At 48.0% G+C, this 16,174-nt stretch overlaps 3 protein-coding genes across 6 annotated transcripts in view; 2 read left to right on the top strand and 1 right to left on the bottom strand.

The window, feature by feature from the left end:
• Window positions 1-16,174, top strand: part of LOC125428587 (zinc finger protein 883-like) — a 1,608,225-nt gene that overhangs the window by 226,004 nt on the left and 1,366,047 nt on the right. The window lies entirely within an intron of this gene.
• LOC125428534 (zinc finger protein 345-like) overlaps window positions 1-16,174 on the bottom strand; it is a 770,962-nt gene that overhangs the window by 103,064 nt on the left and 651,724 nt on the right. The gene's annotated exons all lie outside the window — the stretch shown is intronic.
• Window positions 11,265-16,174, top strand: part of LOC125428612 (zinc finger protein OZF-like) — a 38,185-nt gene continuing 33,275 nt past the window's right edge. The window contains exons 1-5 of the mRNA XM_048489039.1: window positions 11,265-11,371; window positions 14,564-15,072; window positions 15,214-15,262; window positions 15,630-15,685; window positions 15,887-16,013. Coding sequence (XP_048344996.1) covers window positions 14,662-15,072; window positions 15,214-15,262; window positions 15,630-15,685; window positions 15,887-16,013 — 643 coding nt within the window. The 5' untranslated portion in view covers window positions 11,265-11,371; window positions 14,564-14,661. The remainder of the gene's footprint in view (window positions 11,372-14,563; window positions 15,073-15,213; window positions 15,263-15,629; window positions 15,686-15,886; window positions 16,014-16,174) is intronic.

Genomic DNA, 16,174 nt, shown 5'->3' with positions numbered 1-16,174 from the left:
CCTTTTAACTCTTTGATTTAATCTCTCCAGGAAATTAATGGGGCGCATTCCTTGCCTCTCCCTGCAAAAGGGTGTTCATGTTGAAATGGGAAGCTAGGCTGCCTGAGTGGTAGTTTGAAATTTAATTATAGGCTCTAAGCATCTTTTTTATGGCAACTATGATGAGTGTACGAGAACTAGTAAAGAAGGGAGACTTTTGCTCTGAAGTGTAAATTTTAGAATGTGTCGTTTCAGGACTGTGTTTCTCTAGTGGGGAGTTCTTGTGGGACCCTCATCTTCAAAGTCAGTACCCAGAGCATTCTGCTGAATCACCAACAGGGGGGGAAATGGACTTTGAAGTTGGAAAGCTGGGAAAATGGAAAAGTTAACTGTTAACATTGAAAAGATCACAGTTCTGTCACGTTACTAAGTTCTATGTTACTACATGATACATTGTTAAATGAAAAGTAAAAAGAAAATGTTTTGTTCCCTTTAAATTACTGCAGGATTTAGTCCAAATTCTGCCCCACCACAGAACCCACAAGCTGAGGCTAAAGCTAAAGATCTCCTGGGATTACAACTGATGTATAAGCCACAGAGATCAGTTCGACAAGGGTCAGGCTAGCTCACATGCTTTATAATCAAAACAAGTATTTAATAACGTGGTGCCCCAATATTTCTTAACCAAATATCAAGCCAACAGAAGAGAGATTTATGTAGCTTTATTTGTAAAGAAAAGGGAGACATCCTGCCTGGGTAGACTTTGCCAAAACAGTATATCCACAGCATGTTTATTCCCTTCTCCCAAATTCGCCACAACCTCTCTGTTCCCCCATTGGCTAAGGGTACCTAGATTCACAACGTTCTGATCCGCCTATTTACATGTTGCCCCCTTCCATATTCTTCATGTATGTTCATGTTGCTCCCTTCCATATACTTCATGTATGTTCATTAGAATACAATTTGTCGTCAGAGCAAGAGAAGTTAATATGCATTAGCCTATTAAGCATGCTCAATACATACAATCTGATGCAAGCCTTGCCCTTTAGCCTAGTTACTCAGTTCAACTGGTCTCAGCTGGTCTTATCTTGTCTAGCCACAAATGATACTCTGAGGAGTATCTTAGTCAGCTACCTCTTCTCCCGATTCAGGGGGAAAGGGCAGGAAAAATTAATAGGCTTTTATTCAGATCAGAGAGGATTCGATCCATAAAAAGAAGAGCTAGTGAACAAAGAAAACTAGCTTTTTTATAATCCAAACAGGAGGCAGACTCCAGCTTATGTTTTCTGTGCATAATGAAACAATCAATTGTACATTTTGTGACAGAATCCTTCCGTGTATTTCTTTAATTGGTTACCCAAACTCTCCTTTCCCCCTCCCATCTTCTATAATATATCATCTAAGAGTGTGGTTAGGTTCCAATTAGTTCCTTGAAGTTTGAAAGCTCATACAAGGTTCTGGTCAAAATCCCAAATTACATCACTAGCTAGATTTCTAATGCTGCAGGAAACTTATCAATTTTTTATAGTGCAAATAACATGATTCTTATGTGTGCTTATACCAATGTGATTCTTAAATGTGATCATAATCAGTTTTTCTATGCTATTCACTCATATATATGTGTGTATGTGAATAAAATATATTTTATCCTTCAAACCTTCATTTCATTCCTAGAGGGGCAGTTCTCCGGCAACTTCCCTCTAGTTAACTGATTACCTCAGACCTCATTAAAAGTAACAACTTGCACTTGTTCATTCTGAACTTGTTCTCTTAGAACAGTGGTGGTGAACCTATGGCACGGGTGCCAGAGGTGGCACTCAGAGCCCTCTCTGTGGGCACGCGTGCACAGAGCATTATGTGGGAGGGAAATGACCCCCCCATACACACATATCTAGGCTGGCCTGGGCTGCTGCTTGATGTGCGTGCACCTCAGTGAGCAGGGAGGACTCGGCTGGCAGGCCTGGTGCCTGTGCTCCAGGTGACTGCTGCCGGGGGGGGGGGGGCGGGCGGGCAAGGCAGCAGAGAATTCTAATGAATAAATATAATTATTTGTATGAAACAAGACACCTACTGCTCTATTGCTTTCTTGCCTGAATATACATAACATTTAACTTACATGAATAAAAAAAATGCAAAATAATGTTTACTGTTGCTTACTTAAAACTTTATTTATGCTAAAAAAGTTTTCTCCTGAGTTTTTAAATTGCAAAGTCTTTGATCATATCCTCAAAATTAATCTGACGTAATCAATCTGCTTCAATACTTAGCATAGATAATGTAGTAATGCACTGCTGACCCAGCAGCACCGTGGTAGAACGTTGGGCTCGCTGACCCTCACGGCTTCTGGTCATACCGCACCCCTCCCTCATCCCCTATGGAGTCACGGGTCATAGACTGTCTGGCTCAGTCAATCGAGGCATAGGGACCAATGGTTCGCACCCCAGGTGAGGATTAGGCTCAGGCAGCTTTTTTTACGCAGCTCCTCTCCAAGATTGCGTAGGCCAGGTGAGGATCATGCATCATGAAGTGATCTCCCGACTCTCCCGCCTCCAGCTCTCCCGGAACTCCCCGGTCCTCCCTCCCTACGCCCCGATAGAATAACAATAAAAGTGTGCAGGAACCAGCACGCGGGAGACTTCGCTTAGGAACCACAGGACCTCCGGGCTCCCAGCTGCTGGCGATCTCCACCAGATGTTATCTCAGCGTCTTGTATCTCGTTTCCACTTACGCTTCGACCACGTGGAGTGCGACTACAAGCTGGTGCGAAACCTCGAGGGAATCCCTCGAACCTCCACCCTGCTCACCGGGTCGCCTCGGGAAAGGGTCAGCGGTAATCGGCGAAGTCCAGCTGGATCGGTAGCATCCAGGGACCACCGTTTTAAATTGCTCCTTGTCCCTCTGGATCGGCGCGCATCCAGAGACCATGGCGATCCTAGGACACTCTCTGCGTCAACGGCCGGAACACCCGGTGAAAAGTATGGGAGCTTGCAAAAGCAGGGGCTTTATATGACAAGCATGCGTTGTGGACTTAACTGAAAGCGTTAGCGAAATCGCGGCAGAGTCCCGTAGAGAGAAGGGCTGGAGCTATGCATAAATTGGTTGAGGAGATTGAAGCTCAATGTCCATGGTGTACCCAGAGGGGGGGACATTGAATCTTAAGGACTGGGAAAACATCAGTAGCGCACTTCTTAAGCGACAGAGCCTCGTAGCCCGATGTACCGGCTGCTACTGACGCGTGGAGACAATGGTATGTCATACCATCAGCCTGCAGACCTATGGTCTCCCTTGCCGTGAGCCGCCCTCGCTTTCGATCTTTAAGCTGCGCAATTTCAACCCGAATTTTCTCTATCCGCTGAATTGGGCGCTATGTCACTCCTTCTGCCCCCCTTTGCTCCTTCCGCCCAATTCCAAACTCTCCTTGGCTCAGCCGCCCCCTCCTGCTCCGCCTTCATTTCCTCGAGAAGCCACTGCACTGGCTCCGTCAGGCGCCCACGTAATGGCGCTGGTTTCAAAACCTTCGTGAGAGCCAGAGCGTGATTAGGGGCCACGATCTGCAGAAGAAAGAAACCCTGACGGAAGAGCGATGCCGATATTCTCGCGATTGTGCCCGTCCATTCATTTCTACAGATACCGGAGGGGAGGGTGGCGTCATTGTTACGTGAGGTTGTCGAGTGCCGCCCTTTAAGCTATAACATCCTCACTGGAGCTCCATGAAGCGTCATGCGAGGCTATTAGGAATCACTAGCCCCTACGTGAGAGGCATGCTAGGAGGGAGCAATCGCTGAGGAATCACTTAATGGTTCCGGACGACTGGAGAACCACCTTCGCAAGATGCTCCTGAGCCCTGCACAATTTGTGATCTGGGAAGAGCGAAGTCTCCGCCAGCAATTAGCTTTTAGCAGGGCAGCCGCCTCTGGCTGGCGCCTACACCACCAGCTAAGCGGCTTGTATGGCTGCGAAGCTTTAAGCTAGCCCTCCAACAATGCACAAATTAAGCCCCTGCCGGGTGGCCACCCCGCTACGGTGCGCCTCTGGAATGCTCTCTACAAAGGATTTTGAAAGTCCCAATACCACGGACAGCCAAAGCCCAAAGTTTTCCCCAGCACCCGGTAGAGAAGCCTCAAGGAGAGCCCTATGCTGGAAGTTTGTGAACAGGGCTCCAGGAGGCCCTCAAGAGGCAGGTTGACAGCGAGGAGGCCCAGGGAGGCCCGAGGGCTAACTCCTAAGCCTTAAAGCCTTGCCAAGGAGAGCGCCTCCACTGGAGTGCCGCCAGTTTCGATCACAGGCCTAGGAAGGAACCCCGAGCTGTGCCGACATGCTCAAAGCTTGCCAGGATATCCGGGTCTTTTAAGCCCATCAAGAAGCCAGCCTTCTAGCGCCCGCCCTCTCCGCTGCCATGAGACAGCCCCGGAGGCGGAGTGTCTCAAGTGCGGCAAGCCAGGACATTTCGGAGGAATTCAGTATGCTGCCCGGGCGGGGGGCACCACAACCCTGGACGGAGGAGGGTCTCTCCCCAGAGGGCGGAGACCCCCAGGAAAGTCTAAGACCCGAGGCTCCCCAATGCCCGCTGGGGAGGCCCTTCAGCGCCTGGGCATCTCCCAGCCCGGAATCCAAGATCCTCGCCACTCTCTCAAACCCTTCCCCCCCGGAGCTTCCCCATGAGATCTTTGGCTGCCCCAGCTCAGTATAGTGGATCCCATCCCCATCGGAGACCATTGGGCTGGTCTTGCCAGCTTGCTCCCCCCTACTGTCCTATACTTCCTGCTCTGCTAACCGCTTCTACTTCCAAAGTCACCATGCCTCCACCCAGTACCTCCTGTGAGAATGCTTCGCATTTCAAAATCTCTGCAGAGTCCACAGTCACTGAATTGCAGCAGAAAGAAATGCTGTGGAGGAAGAGGACTACCGTTTTGAGCCCTCCTCAGAATGCCCCTTAGCCAATCCTACAGGACAATGAGGCATGGAAAGGGGAAGATACTCTTCGCACAATGGCCTTTTAAGCCAAGGTCCTTTTTCATGAAGAAGAAGCCCCCTTGGCCCTCTCTCCAGCTGTAAGGTCCCAACCAGATCTCACCGTAGGAAGCCTCTGAGCCTGTGCAAAGCCTCTAAGCTCAAGCTCCAGTGGCAGCAAAATCGTCAATTACCTCAGAGAGAGCAAGATCTCAAATCAGAGTCGCCAATCCTCCTCGTTACTTTATATATGTGCTCTGTATGCCTATGTATGTTCTGTATGTTCTTGCCCCTTTCAAGAGACCCTAAAGAGTTTTCCCCTCATAAGAGGGATTTTCCATTACTTCTAAGCTATGCTCTTGTGCTTCAGTTAAAAGTTTTTCTCCTTCTGATTATGTGTGCCAATGCAGCCAAGGCTTAGCCCATTACAGCATCCGCCTTAAGCGGGACACAGCTGCGTCTCGTGCTTCCCTCAGGATACCGATGGGACCTGCTTCAAGCAGCCTCCATCTTAGTTTAAACTCTTCAAAACTCTTTCTTCAAACCTCTCGCTTGAGAACCTTTTTTTTTCCTTCGGATCCATCTGAGCCTACACTGCCACATTGGCGTGGCGCCAAGTTTATATAAAGCCAAAATTATTTTCATGCTCCCACATTTTCCTGCTGGGGCGCCCCCTGGCTAGTCATCACAGTTGCCAAGGGGTCTCCCAGCCACACACCTATCTTACACAGCCTCCGCTGTGAAGGTAGAGAAAAGCTGAGCTCAAACCGGCCAAAAGTCTCCTTCACAGGAGGGGAAGGTAGAAGCTGACTTCCAAACCCCTTCTTTTCTGCACACCTATTTCTCTCCCTCTCATGGGCTGATGCACCCCACCTCTAGATCTGGGATCTGACAAAAGATTTTTCTTGCAAACCCCTCTCAAATTGCTTTCTGTGGTGGATCAAACCCTCCAAGCCCAGGAACTATTCTCTTTGCATCTTTCTCTAAATCTTTCCTATGAATGCTATATTATACGCATATGACTATAATTGTGAATTGTTTAAGTTGCCGAATTCGGTTGAACGACCTCTCCCTTCTCCTAGAAGCCCCAGCCCGGGCAGTGCAAGCTTGCCCAATGCGTACCTTATGCGTGTTGCAAGTGATGCGATGCCGTCGACGGAATGGGCCAGCTGCACCTAAGAAAAGCTTGGCCAAAACAAGCGAAAAGAAAGGGGAGTAGCCTATTCCCCCCCCTGTTAATCAAGGGGTCCTTCCATCCAGCAGACCATATCCAAAGTACTCTTCTCTATTCTCTATCAAAATTGCCTGCCCCCCCCCCCACTCAGGGCTGGCCTCGGACTTTCCATTGTCATCTATAAGAACTAACTCCAGCCAGCACGCCAAAGCCCTGGGGAAAGCTGTCGCTATGTTTTCTCTTCTATGCAAGGAGTCCAGCTTCGCCATGCCAGGCCAACCCCATCCCGAGAGATGGAAGGGGCCTCCCTGGAGGATCCCGACCCGCCCGCCCTGCTTGAGAGAGCCCGATCCACAGCCTGGAGCCAAGATGGGAGGGACCTCTCTGGAACCAGTACACCCATTCTTCCCACCCGGAGTCGCAGCCCTCTCTGTCAGCCCCTGGCTGGGGCTTTTGGAGACTTGCAGCCAGTGTTGTGAACATTCCTGATAGATTAACCGCCCGGAACTCTCCGCTTTCGTTTTCAGTCAGCAGATAATTATTTGGAACAGCGCCTCAACAACCTTGTTTCGTGAGAGTCACTGCTGAACCTATACAATGCTAAAGACCATCAGTAGCTCTCCTAAGCTCTGGAGAGAAACCACATGGACTCCTAACGCCCATGCTCTGTAGCTTGGTGGCAGTCAAACCTTAAGAGCCATGGATTGGACAATTATGCAACCACGGGTTGCCTTCCTTTACATCTAGCCTATGTACTGTTTTAGCTATGTTTATTGTTTTCATTTTATATGATGTAAGCCTATCATACAAACATACATGTCTTGTATATGTGAGCATAGCGCAATGTGCGATGCCTTGCTTGCCCCTTTATGCCCATTGGAGCCCGACCTCAAGGGAATTGTTGAGAATACTATGACCCGACTGATTATTGAAGTTACTGCATGCCTTTAATTTTTTTAGAAGTTGCTCATTATTTGCTGTTGTTGCATTCCGCCTCATCTGCCCTGCGGGACTCTCTGCTGCCGTCTCTCACCATTGTTTTGCATCAGGCTTCACCTCGGGAGCCCAAGCACCGGTGCAGCTCCGCCCCTCGCCTCGACCCCCTTTGCCGGGAGCCGACGCTTGGCTCTTAGCCAAGCCGGAGATGTAACCATGCGACTCCCCTTGTAAGTCCCTGACTTGTTTCATGTAACGCACTAAGACTTCTCGGCCGCTTCTGGCCTGTGCCCTTCTGAGATCTATCAACTCTACCTCCACCGCTCTGGATGCCCTGGCCTCCGAAGGCAAGCAGGAACTTCGGTCAAGCGACCTTAGATGTCGATTACGTGTCAGCTTATTGATTAATACTTGTTGTTGCTTACATCACCAAGGTTGTGAGAATGTACATAATATGTGTTGTTTTAATCTTTCTGATAATTCCCAATTGATTCATATGAAAGTAATGCGTGAGCTGCAAAGAGTTGTATCTAATCTGGAAATATGGCGATGTTTTGCTCCCATTGGTGGTCCAGCCCTCTGGAGCCTAGCTGCCGGGAGGAGATGGTTGAGTGCTATTTTCGTGCAGCTCTGCATTGGTTTAATTGTGGTACTTTTCGTTATCCCGGATCTTGTTGTTTAGATTCAATGTGTGTCCTAATATTGCCTGCTTAGCGATGTGTAAGAAGCCCCTCAGTGTTGCCTTTACACCCGCAAACTGCTAAGTTCTAATGTTACACAAGCAGCTTTCGGGTCAGCTTGACCCAGACGCATGTGAGGAGACAAAGCGTCACTTTAAATCACCCCTTAGCATTTGGTCCCTCCTTTCTAAAATGCCTTAAAAAAAGGAGAGATGTAGTAATGCACTGCACTGACCTAGCAGCACTGCATTAATTGCAACGTTGGAACGCCATGGGACCTACGACCTTCCTGGTCGCATCCGCGACTCCCACCTCTCATCCCCCCTATGAGTCACTGGTCATAGACTGTCTGGCTCAGTCACTGGGTACATGGGGACAATGGTCTTGCCCCCAGGTGAGGATTAGGCTCAGGCGGCTTCGCTCCTCTCCGCGACGAGCCAGGTGAGATCATGCATCACATGATGATCTCCCGACCTCCCACCTCCCGCTCTCCCGGAACTCCCCCCGGTCCTCCCTCCTACACGCCCCCGATAGAATAACAATAAAAGGTGCCAGGAACCAGCACGCGGGAGACTCGCTAGGAACACGGACCTCCGGGCTCCCGCTGCTGGCGATCTCCACCAGATGTTATCTCCGCGTCTCGTCTCGTTCTTACGCTGACCACGTGGGTCGACTACAGATAAGGAGAAAAAAAACTCTATGGGGTCCTCTTTACTTGTGGTCCTAAGCACCTGCTTATTTTTGCTTAATGGTTAATCCAGGGCTGTTTGTAGCAATCTTCCTCTCCTCTTCCCATCTGAGACACTTGGGACAGTCCGATCACTCCTAAAGAGTCAGGAAACTTGGGTTTCTGAAAATCAGTCACGATTTACACCCCCCCCCCCATGTTGTTGGTCAATAAGGTGCTACTGGATTTGAATCTAGCTGATCTAATACAGGCCAATACTGCTGCCCTCTGGAACTATCTGAGGTAAGGATGATGCTTTGCCTTCATAGACGCTATGCTACTCACTGCATTATGCCCATGTCCTGATGGCCCAGGAAGGATAGTATCTGCAAACAGCAAGGATGTCCTAATTTCACAGAAGGGAATCTACATTTTGAAGTTGAGATGTCTTAGTTGAGGACCAACATATATTCACAGGCATCAGAAACTTGTTCATAATAATGGTTAAATAACTTAGTTATGATACGAAGAAGGAAGAATGAAAAAAAAATCCAGATTTTATGCATTTTAAGAATGCATTGAAATATAGATCTTGGTGTTTGCAGTTATAAGATAAAGAGGAAGCCAAAAATGTGCATCCTTAACAAGTGGAACAGCCGGCTACTGGCAAGAGATGGTTTGAAAAATGTATAAATGAGAAATGATATGATATATTTAATTTATATACCGCCCTCCCCCAAAAGGCTCAGGGCGGTGGAATGAGCTGGGAGATTCTTCTTAGGAAAGGCAACTTGCTTGTGACCTTATCTTTGGACAATGTGTTTAATGGACTTGTATAATCGTCTTCCTTTAAATTTCTAAGCAGCAGAAAAGGAATATATATAATTTTCATTTGAGCTGTTGTTAAAGAGGCAAATTGTTACTTTGTTTTAAAAAAAAGATAAAATGGAAGCAAGGAATCTCTAATAATATTGCTTGTATACCAGACCTGAACCAATCAAAAATGTTGTTGTACCTCTTGCCAGGAATGAAATGATCTGATGCAGGACAGCGAATTACGTAGATGTCTTGGATTTCTTCAATACCTATCTAGATCTGAATCGGGCCTGATGAGATACAACTAGAACATGAGACAGCCCTCCAGTCTCCACAGACCCCCCTCCTCCCCCACTTGCTCCTGACCCACCCCCCAGAAAAGTCAAGGTCCTCCTTGATTACCACAACTCTGGTCTTGGGGGGTCAGACCGGAGTGGGCTTAGAATACCCCCTCTTCCCTTCCCAAGCAGGAACCTTAATTGGTGGGCGTTGCTGGGCTTACTGCTAAGGTTGAGGCAAGTCAAGAGAATGTGTGACAGAAATCCCAAGACTTGCTAAGGCTAAAGAGTGCCTGGGATCTTGGACTCTCAGAGGATGAACTCTTCACTTCCAGTCCACATTGGACCATCCTGGCACACTTGCTCCATTTTGGATGGAGAACAGCCTGGTTTGTACCAGACTATTTATTTAATTAGCAGGTGCTTTATGGAAGAGAACTATACCGTACATGATTGATAAAAGTAGTCTAAAATATAAGAGATAGAGATTTGCATGGGATTGGAGACATCCACTTGGCATTCTTAGAAAAGAGGCTGGTTTAGGCCCAACTGCATCAATAGCTGGACATTTGGGATTTTCCCTTATCTTCAGTTTTCAGTCTTCAGCCACCTTGAGACTCCTTACGGAAGCGAAAGGTGAGTTATAATTCCAAACTCTTCTTCTCTTCCCCCTTCCTATTGTAATCGTTGTAACCAAACAATTTTTAAAACACCACTTGTAAATAGAAGAAATGTCTGACAGTAGATATGTTTCCAATAACAGGGCTACATGAATGTCAGTCTTTTTACTGGGCGTCATTTCACTCATGGGCCGCAGCTCAGTGGCAGATGGCCTTCTTTCCAAGGCTATGAATTCCACATGAATCCCAGTAGACTCCAGGTTTTCCCAGGAGGGTTGGCAACCCCATAATAAATAGAGACGCCACAACCTCACAGCAAACCCAGCACTTTGTTTGAGGGCCGCCACTCTTCAGCCAAGTACTTGATTTGTTTCTCTGCCAAAGTCTCAGGGCGAGGTACTTTCCCATCACGTACCTGGCTGGCACGTGATTAAATTGGTGGCACCCAGGGACACGTGGGACCACATGTACTTCTGGCAAGTATGCCACTGCTCAGGAGTCAGTTTTGCTTGGAACCTAGGGTTCCATCTTATTTGCGTTTCATTAATTTTAATCTATTGTACTTGTTTATGTTGTTAAATGTATATGATGTGTTATTACCTTCTGGGAGCCCTTATGTTGTAGAGGGCAGTGCAGGACATCAGTCTAAAATGTCCATATAAATAAATTCACAGGCAATGAAGCCTGACTCCATCCCATGCGCATGGAGTGGGGGAGGCTTCACCACCCGGTCAAGGCACAACCAAGAACAAATGCTCCTCTTGGGAGGGAGCAGCTGTGCCTGGGAAATGCTGTGGTGGCTCAAGCCAGTGAGCCCGGTTAGACGTTTCCCCATTCTCAGCGACCAGATGAGGGTAGTGTACTTTCCCGGACAGAAACACAGGGATGGCTTTGCATGCAGGGACTCCATCCCAGCTGCCCTCCCCACTCTTCCTGCTGAACTTCAGGATCCCTCCCTGAGGGCAAGAATGAACATCAGCTAGGGTGGAAAAGGAAGTCGCATCTGGGCTTCCCTTTGAACGGAAAGAGGAGCAGGGCAGGCTATGAACAGATGCACCCTCTGGCAGGATGGAACAAGGAGGCACTCTTCAGCCTCTTCTCTGCCCTATGCAGAGAGACTCCGCCTCCATCTAAGGGTGAAAGGGAAGGAGTTTCCATTCCTAGAGTGGCATCACCTGATTTGCCACACTCACTCCCTTCTGCTTTGAATTGCTAGTCCGGGTTGGGGAATACGGAGGAGGGAAGCGCCGGCGGATTGCTCTGAAGAAAAGGTGAGCAAGAAGATCTGCAAAGTTGGAAGTGGGGTGTGTGGCAGAGACTCCTGCGGAGTTCAGTTCACCCCCCGGGCTCCACAGGGAAGCAATAATATAATATTCCCTAAATTAAGATGGTTAACGAGCGGGCTGCATTTCCCAAAGAGTTTCTCCCTCTTGCTCTGTGGAAGCGCCTCTTCCCCAAGGCGGAGCTGAAGTCTGTCTGCAGTTCGGTCCCTGCGGATTCTGCAACTTGTTTCTGTGCATTCGGCTGCTGCCTGCAAACTCTGGCAAAACGCCCCTTTCTTTGGGCATTTTGTGCCCATATCCTTCCCATCAGCCTGGATTTGTTATGGCTTTTTTGTGCTTTTTTAAATGGTTAACCCGTGAGCAACCTACCCCAGGAGGAAAAAGAATGGTATCTTCAGTAACCATAGCAGAGTGGAGAAGGAAATCCACCCCTTTCCCACAAAAAGATCCAAGTTTGCTCTTCCAGAACAGAAAAAACCCCAACCCTGCAGGCTTTTTGGGACCAAGCCTCCCTCCATAACAAAGCCACAATGAAAGAAGAAGAGTTGGATTTATATCCCCCCTTTCTCTCCTACAGGAGACTCAAAGGGGCTTACAATCTCCTTGCCCTTCCCCCCTCACAACAAACACCCTGTGAGGTTGGTGGGACTGAGAGAGCTCCAAAGAACTATGACTAGCCCAAGGTCACCCAGCTGGCGTGTGTTGGAGTGCACAGGCTAATCTGAATTCCCCAGATAAGCCTCCACAACTCAAGCGGCAGAGCTGGGAATCAAACCCGGTTCCTCCAGATCAGAGTACATCTGCTCTTAACCACTATTGCTGCTCTTAACCACTATAACGCCATTGCTGCTCCATAGAAATGACTCAGCACAGATATAAGGAAAAATCGAGTGTAACATAAGATTCTGTGCTTACCTTTAGAATTGAGAAAGCCTCATTAAATGGGAAATTGGCCAGTGGAGGACAGGGAGGCTGAACTGACATATCTGTTATGCACTACTAGATTTTTTTTCAAATCAGCATTTAATGTTTCTGGAACAGCATCTCAAATCCATCCAACTTTTGACTGATCTGCCTCTCATACACACAACTTGTGGATCTTCTTCTCCCTTCTAAACTTTTGGATCTGCCTATCAACCCACCCACCCCCCTCAGCCTCTGGACCTGCTTCAGACACCCCCACTTTTGGATCTGCCTCTCCCTCCCCAGCTTTTGGATTTGCCCATTATCCCACCCAATGTCTGGATCTGCCTTGCACCCCCAATCTCTGACTAATCTGCCTTTCACACCCTCAACTTCTGGATCTGCCTCTCCCTCCCCAACTTCTGCATCTGCCTATCATCCCCCAGACTTTGGACCTATGTATCATCCCCCCACAACCTCTGGATCTGTCTCAACCCTCAACTTCTGACTGATCTGCTTCTTACAAACCCAACTTCTGGATCTGCCTCTCCTTCCCCAACTTTTGGATCTGCCCATTATCTCACCCAACTTCGGGATCTGCCTTTCACTCCCAGTCTCTGAGTGATCTGCCTTTCACACCCCCAACTTCTGGATCTGCTTCACACACCCCAACTTTTGGATCTGTTTATCATCTCATCCAATGTCTGGATCTGCTTCTCACCCCCAATCTCTGACTGATCTGCCTTTCACAAATTCTGGATCTACCTCTCCCTCCCCAACTTCTGGATCTGCCTATCATCCCCACAACTTCTGGATCTTGCTCTCACCCTTAACTTCTGACTGATCTGCCTCTCACATTCCCAATTTCTGGATCTGCTTATCATCACCCCATGGATCTGCTTCTCCCCCCCCCCCCCCATTTTTTGGATCTGCCTATCAGCTTCTCACAATTTCTGGATCTGCCTCACCCTCCCCAACATTTGGATCTGCCCATTTACCACCACCCCCTTTTGGAACTGTCTCTCACCCCTCCAGCTCTTGGATCTGCCTTTTCCTCACCAATTTTTGGATCTGCCTATCATCCCCTCAATAATGGGATTTGCCTCTCCTCTCAAATTTTGAATTTGCCTCTCCCCCACCCACCATGCCCCACGCCAACTTTTGAATCTGCGTGGTGCAGTGGTTAAGAGCAGATGGATTCTAATCTGGAGAACTGGGTTTGATTCCCCACTCCTCCACCTAAGTGGCAGAGGCTTCTCTGGTGAACCAGATGTGTTTCCACACTCCTACATTCCTGCTGGGTGACCTTGGGCTAGTCACAGTTCTTCAGAACTTTCTCAGCTCCACCTACCTCACAAGGTGTCTGTTGTGGGGAGAGGAAGGGGAAGGAGCTTGTAAGCCACCTTGAGTCTTCTTAAAGGAGAGAAAGGTAGGATATAAATCCAAACTCTTCTTCTTTATTCTCCCTGTTACGTCATATTGGATTTGCCTCACCCTCCAACCTCTAGGGTAGCAGGAGGCAGTGGCTAGTGGGCTCAGAGCACAGAAAGAGGAGACACAGTGGCTACAGTGGCTTTCAGCGAAGCTGGGTGAGAGTCATGTTTGCTCCTGCATGTGCCACCCTGTTTGCCCCCTGCTCCTGGTCCCATGTGGTTTTCTCTAGAAGGCGAATGTTGCACGAATCTGTAGTTTAGAGTTTAACAATATTAGCAAGCTACAGATGACCTTTTCAGAAAGCCTTTCTGCTTGATCTCTGGAAAGCGACGGTCAGAAAAAATGCGAATCTGAGAAGTGACACCCATGTTATGCTCTGTGGGCTGCTGCTGCTCTCTTGAACCTGCTCTCCATCTTCCTTTAATTTTTAAAATATCATTTATACTCCACTTTTCTTCCTGGTGTGGACCCAAAGTGGCCTGCCACATTCTCCCCTTCTCCGGTTCATCCTCAAAACAATTGTGTTTGGTATGTCAGCTTGAAAGTGTGGATTGGACCAAAGCCACCCACCTAGCTTTTGTGGCAGAGAGGGGATTCGAATCCCAGATTCGAATCCCAGATCGAGTCTGATATTCCCACCTCTACACAATTTGCCCCCCTTCCTCTACTTATCCACTCATTTCAGTGTTTGTCTATCATAGGAAAATAAAACAGAAGAATCAGCGTTGAGTCTAATGTGATCTTTTGTGAATCAGAGCTCACTTCTTCACTTGTGGATATTAGATACATGCATGTCTGTTTATATACAAATGCACTAATAAAATTTCAGTCTTGGCTTTACAGGTAGTCACAAATCTGCCACTTGACTGCACAGAAGAACCTGGCAGAGGAGGAAGGTGATCTTCTAGTCTAGGAGGAGGCTGTTTGGAGAGGAAGGGAAGATGAGGGGAGAGCCACCTTCAGATGTCGCGGAGTCAAAAAAAAGCCCAGGTGCCACCACGACTGGGAGCAGAAGGGAACTATGGGAAGGAGCTGTGCCAAAAAGTCTGGGAGATGTCCTTTCTTCAGATGTGCAGCGCCAGCAATTTAGGCAGTTCTGTTACCCGGAAGCTGTGGGTCCCCGAGAGGTCTGCAACCGACTCCACCGTCTTTGCCAGCAATGGCTGAAGCCAGAAAGGCACAGCAAGAAGGAGATGCTGGATCTGGTGATATTGGAGCAGTTCCTGGCAATCCTGCCCCTAGAGATGGGGAACTGGGTCAGGGAATGTGAGCCAGAGACCAGTTCCCAGGCTGTGTCCCTGGCACAGGGCTTCCTCTTGAGCCAGGCAGAGGAGCAGAATCAGGACCAGCAGGTGAGAGAGGCACAGTATATGATCAAGGATATCCTCAAAATCCACATGGATTGTCCCAACTTTTTAAGAACCTTTTCCCCAGCTTCTTTCCTGTTCCTTTTCTCATCAACTCCTTGTCTGGGGTTCCCACTTCTGTTTCAGGTGCAGGAACAGATCAGGCAAGAGAGTTACCCTGGAACATCCTTTCCAGGTAAGACCAAAAAGGGTGTCTTTCCTAATATGTGTCCTCTTTGAATGTATGTGGGCTGCTTTTATGAACCTAGGCTTTTATGAACCAGCAATTGGCCATGCTGGAAGGGGCTGATGGGAATTGTAGTCCACAACATCTGGAGTGCCAAAGGTTCGCCACCACGGACCTAGGTCGTGTGTGGGAAAGATGCTTTGCTCTAGCCTCTCTGTTTACAGTCTTCAGTCCTTGTACAAATGTATTTTTGTCTGAATCAGCCTCTTGAATTATGCCCCTGAGCCAATATACCAAGCAATTATTTCTCCCTGCTCTCAACTAAGAGAAATAGAAAAATCAGAATGTCTTTCAAGTTCCTTTTTCTCTTTTACAGGTGGTGCCATGGAACGGTCCCTTTGTAACAAAACAGCTTCTGTCAAGGCAGATCAGGTAAGTGTGGAACTGCGGATCTTATCCCTGGTTGCATTCCCTCCACCCACACCAAACACCTTTTCCTTTGGCTGCTCTGCTACAGTCTGGACATAAAATGAAGGTCTCTGGTAAAGATGTGACTACTCAAAGACCTAACAAAAGTCCATTTGGACTGCCTTTAGAGCTGAAGGTAAAAGGGGATACTTTTTTCTCTTTTAGCATCTGGTGATCTTTGAGGAGGTATCTGTTCATTTCACTGAGGAAGAGTGGGCTCTGCTGGATCTGGACCAAAGAAGCCTTCACAAGGAAGTCATGGAGGAGAATCATCAAAATGTGACCTCACTGGGTAAGGCTCTCATTTCACTCTATTCACAGGAGCTGAAGGCAGAAACACCTCCTTCTAAAGGAATAGGACTCTTCTCATAGCGACTTTCCTTACAGGAGTGGATCAGATCCACATGCAGGCAAGGATTTCCAAAGTATGAATTTGTAGGGTAAAGTGACAAT

Source organism: Sphaerodactylus townsendi, linkage group LG03 (genome assembly GCF_021028975.2).
Source record: "Sphaerodactylus townsendi isolate TG3544 linkage group LG03, MPM_Stown_v2.3, whole genome shotgun sequence".
NCBI classification, from domain to species: Eukaryota; Metazoa; Chordata; class Lepidosauria; order Squamata; family Sphaerodactylidae; genus Sphaerodactylus; species Sphaerodactylus townsendi.
This window is presented reverse-complemented; position numbering and strand designations above follow the sequence as displayed.